Raw genomic sequence first — 3,875 nt, 5'->3', positions numbered from 1 at the left:
CTATTGGCTGCTACTACAGGAGTTTACTTTTGCTGGTAGCAAGTGATTTGTTTGCAATGAATACTACTGTCTGACTGCTACAGTATCTTCAGCCTATACGCCATCCTGTAGTTGATAAAAGTGTAGAAGCTGCTCGTAATGTCTTCACTAATGGAAGATGACAATTTACGACCCAGATGCACATGAATATCATACATATTAGTGTTGTTTTAGTAAGGACTTTTAGTTTTAGTTAATGTTATAGTCATAGTCAGTTTCGTCAATAATATTAGTTTTAGTAATTTTTCTTAATTCCTTTTAGCTATTGATTTAGTTATGGTTATATTCTCTGTGTTGTTTTAGTTTTAGTTATAGTTTTAGTTAAAAATGTTAAGATCTTATAGTTATATAGTTATAGTTTTAGTAACATTTCTAAAAATGTTTTAGTTTTATTTAGTTATAGTATTAGTTGTACATAAGAAAATCTTTTAGTTTTAGTTATAGTTTTAGTAATCTTTTCCTTAGTTTTAGTAAACTATTCTGTTGTATTTTAGTTATAGATTTAGTTTTTGTTACAACACAGATTTGCTTTTAGTTATAGTTTTAGTTAACCAATACATATTTGTCTTACTAAAAGTACTTTTAGTTTTAGTTATAACTAGCTGGCTCAGTGGTTACCTATGTCCCTGTCCAGCTTAGCCCCCCTTCAAAAAATCCTAGATCCACTCCTGAAGTACTTTTAGTTTTAGTTATATAGTTAACTAAACCAATACTAATACACATACATGTATACATACACAATGTATATTAGCCAAACATCTATACATTATCATTATATGAAAACATAATAGCTTTAATCTGAAGTGACAGACTGAGTACACTCGACTGCTACAATGTCACATATCTCATATAATACACTTGGCTTGGACAGTCTAAACTGAATTGAGACATTAATCTTTGGCTTAATGCTATCACTCTGGTTTAATTCCTTGTAGTTCCTTTGTAATCTGTACAAACCATCCATTTTATTGCACATGTTACATAATAAGTATTAGTCACCTTGGTATTTGTGAAGCTTTTTTGTTTGACGCAAGACATTGTTGCTTTCTCTGCAAACTTTCCTTCCGTGCAATGCATTCAGTTTGCAACTTTTCAAATGGCAATATATCTTGATCATAGCCAGCACTGAAGTCTTGAAATGACACATACTGTCTTATCAAATCTTTGATCACAGCAGTCTGTTGGAATACATGTATATAGCAAGAAATACTATTTGTGCAGCTCTAATACAGTAATCAATACTCTAAGAGAAAGTACATCCGTGGGAAAGATAAAGATTCATTCAATAATAAAGTTGAGTAGTATATTCTTCACCTCATGCAGCATATTTTGCACAACATCTGCAAACATTTATTTTGGCTTGACTAATTAATTAAAAACTTTGTTAAATTAAATTTGGTTAAGTTCTTTTTGGCAATAATCACCCAAACAGTGCAATTTTAATGTCAAGGGGATGCAAGACCGTAGACATTCTGTTCCAAGTTCTTACCATGCATGGTCCTGGGTAGCCATCTAGCTAGCTATACTTTATCAGAGAATAGCTTTGAGAAGTTGCATAATCATTAGTGTAATAGCTATAGCTAACCTCAGCATCCTTGAAAACCAGCGAACTCAATTTTACAGTTTTGGTGACGCCTGAAGCTATCTCTTTAGTGACATTAATTTGAAGTTGTGGAAGAACAGGGGACAAAAAGTAGCAGTTGATAATAGCATTCATCTTCTTTATCAGTATGGTGTCTGTGATTCTGTGATAACACATTTCCTGTGATCAATAAAAGGAGGCATCATAGATATAGCTATGCTCTATTATACTGTTACCTTGAATCGTTGAACTTCAAGCCAAAATAGCAAATTGTTAACACTGTACTGTCCTGACTCTTGTGTTATGCTCAAGTACTCCATATAATTGGTATGTGTTGTTTTATCCTGGAGTACTTTGTAAAAACTACCACATACAAGGTCATTGTTTGTCATGCTAACCAGTTCTGCAATCTGAAAATCATTTACGTATGCATCTGTAAATATTATGTTGTATTTTGCACTATATTCTCATACATACCTTAATGCTTGTTCTTCTATCGTCCAAATTTTTAGAGTCTTTGTGTCTTATTCTAAATTGTGGTGATCTCATAAAAATAGGTATCCACTTCTTTTCTAGCCTATCTCTTGCACACTTCTGTACATCACTGAGTATGGCTGATGAAAACTGTGGAGGGATCTTTTGCCCATACATCCCTCCTCCAACACTAACAACCTGGATAATAACATTGATTTTAAACAATGTTTATTATGGCTTTTATTCTTTTAAATTTACAACAAGGCAAGCACACCTTTGACCAAGCTACAGTACTAATTAATAAAATTTAGCTTGACATGCACCTACAAAGTAAAGAAGAATTTAATTGTGCAGTTATTCTTTAAATGTTTGATGCTTGAGTATAATATTATACAGTTGTTTTATTCTGAGGAATGATGGCTGGCCTGGCAGTATAATTGTCAAGTGTAATGATACTTGTGGAATATAGGTAATAGCCTATAAAAATATGCATAATAAAATGTGACTGGATTTGCATAATGTGGTCTTCCACACACATCCAATTTTCTAACTTTGACTATTCATAACTTCAGATGGAAAAGACCATTGACATCAACTTCAGTCAGTAGTTAGCACCAACACAGCTTAAGAGATGGAGACATTTTCTGGGCTCTGTGCTTTTGGAACACAGAGTTATGGTCTTTCAAATTTATAGAATTGGATGTGTGTGGAAGGGCCCTTTTCTCAAATCCAGCCATAGGTGCAAGCATACTTTTAGCTGTTGTTTTTTGCTAGCCGCTGGACTTTGTGATCCAAGATAGTAGTCTTTGTGAAGAAAAGTCTTTTCAATTAGTCTAGCTTTAGTGTCCTTAAAGTCCTTTTGAGAAAGTGGAATAGATTGAAAATGCTCTATCTCCTCCCAGCATCTTAAATCTTGTACTGCCACTGTTCCATGAAAGTAAGCCTAAAATTTACAAAGTCCAGTATAACTGGTGGTGTTATGTTATATAAAACCATGTTAGCTGTAAGCCATATTTCTGGCTAATTTCTTTGTATCTAGCTACATACATACAATCAGTGCTTACTTTAAAGTGCTCAAGTTCAGTTTTATCTTCTAACAAGTCATGCAATTTCCATACTTGCTCACAATCATTTGAATTTGAATGAGAAATATCTTGACCTTGGTCTTCTGAAGTTTTTCTATGGCCAACATCAAAAAAGAATTTTTCCAGCAGAGCACTGTCATCTTCACTTTGCTAATACAATTATCAGTAATTTTTATGCACACAAATTGTGATATGAACAACTACATAAATACTAACTTCATAAATACTTGATAGTCTCCTGGTATTTATCTTAACACTGGACCATCTTCTATTAGACAATAAACTATCCATATTTATGAAGGCAATAAAAGTGTAATACTGTTAAAATGGTGAAAAGTTTCACACATGGCCTGTGTGGGTAGGTTATGACACTTACTGGTCATCAACTCATGCCTTAATATATTAGTTTTATTAAGGTGAAGAAATATGAACAAAGATATAATTTTAGTACAAGAGTTAAGAGATATAATCTTTTTGTTATACATGTACACACTTTAAGATTTCATTAGTCTCATTAAAATGTAAGAAATAATGAAGACTTGATCACAATATGTATTTATATATAAAATATTTATAGGTGTGAGATTAGATCTTCACCATCAAAGAAATAGTGTCATTTATATCAAAGTAAGATTTCAGAAGTTCATCACAAAATGTGTGATTAACAAATAACTATAAGGATTGAAAGTCATACT

At 32.4% G+C, this 3,875-nt stretch overlaps 1 protein-coding gene across 1 annotated transcript; it reads right to left on the bottom strand.

Moving 5' to 3' along the window:
- Positions 1 to 832: 832 nt before the first annotated feature.
- Positions 833 to 3,471, bottom strand: LOC136253581 (regulator of G-protein signaling 22-like). The gene is made up of 8 exons (XM_066046247.1): positions 3,397 to 3,471; positions 3,160 to 3,330; positions 2,847 to 3,038; positions 2,099 to 2,293; positions 1,858 to 2,031; positions 1,625 to 1,801; positions 1,039 to 1,217; positions 833 to 986 (listed from the first exon to the last, which is right to left on the bottom strand). The coding sequence occupies exons 1-8, from the start codon at positions 3,469 to 3,471 to the stop codon at positions 833 to 835; spliced, it is 1,317 nt and encodes a 438-aa protein (XP_065902319.1).
- Positions 3,472 to 3,875: the final 404 nt, after the last annotated feature.

The sequence above is a fragment of the Dysidea avara genome, chromosome 4 (assembly GCF_963678975.1).
Source record: "Dysidea avara chromosome 4, odDysAvar1.4, whole genome shotgun sequence".
Classification (NCBI taxonomy): Eukaryota; Metazoa; Porifera; class Demospongiae; order Dictyoceratida; family Dysideidae; genus Dysidea; species Dysidea avara.
This window is presented reverse-complemented; position numbering and strand designations above follow the sequence as displayed.

What these genes read in the sequence shown, in the direction of transcription:
- LOC136253581 (XM_066046247.1), bottom strand. Translation starts at nt 3,471, where the DNA reads ATGGATAGTTTATTGTCTAATAGAAGATGGTCCAGTGTTAAGATAAAT. An exon ending in CTGAACTTGAGCACTTTAAA is followed by an intron (nt 3,039 to 3,159) that starts GTAAGCACTGAT and finishes TGTAAATTTTAG; the next exon opens with GCTTACTTTCATGGAACAGT. An exon ending in TTGAAGTTCAACGATTCAAG is followed by an intron (nt 1,802 to 1,857) that starts GTAACAGTATAA and finishes TATTGATCACAG; the next exon opens with GAAATGTGTTATCACAGAAT.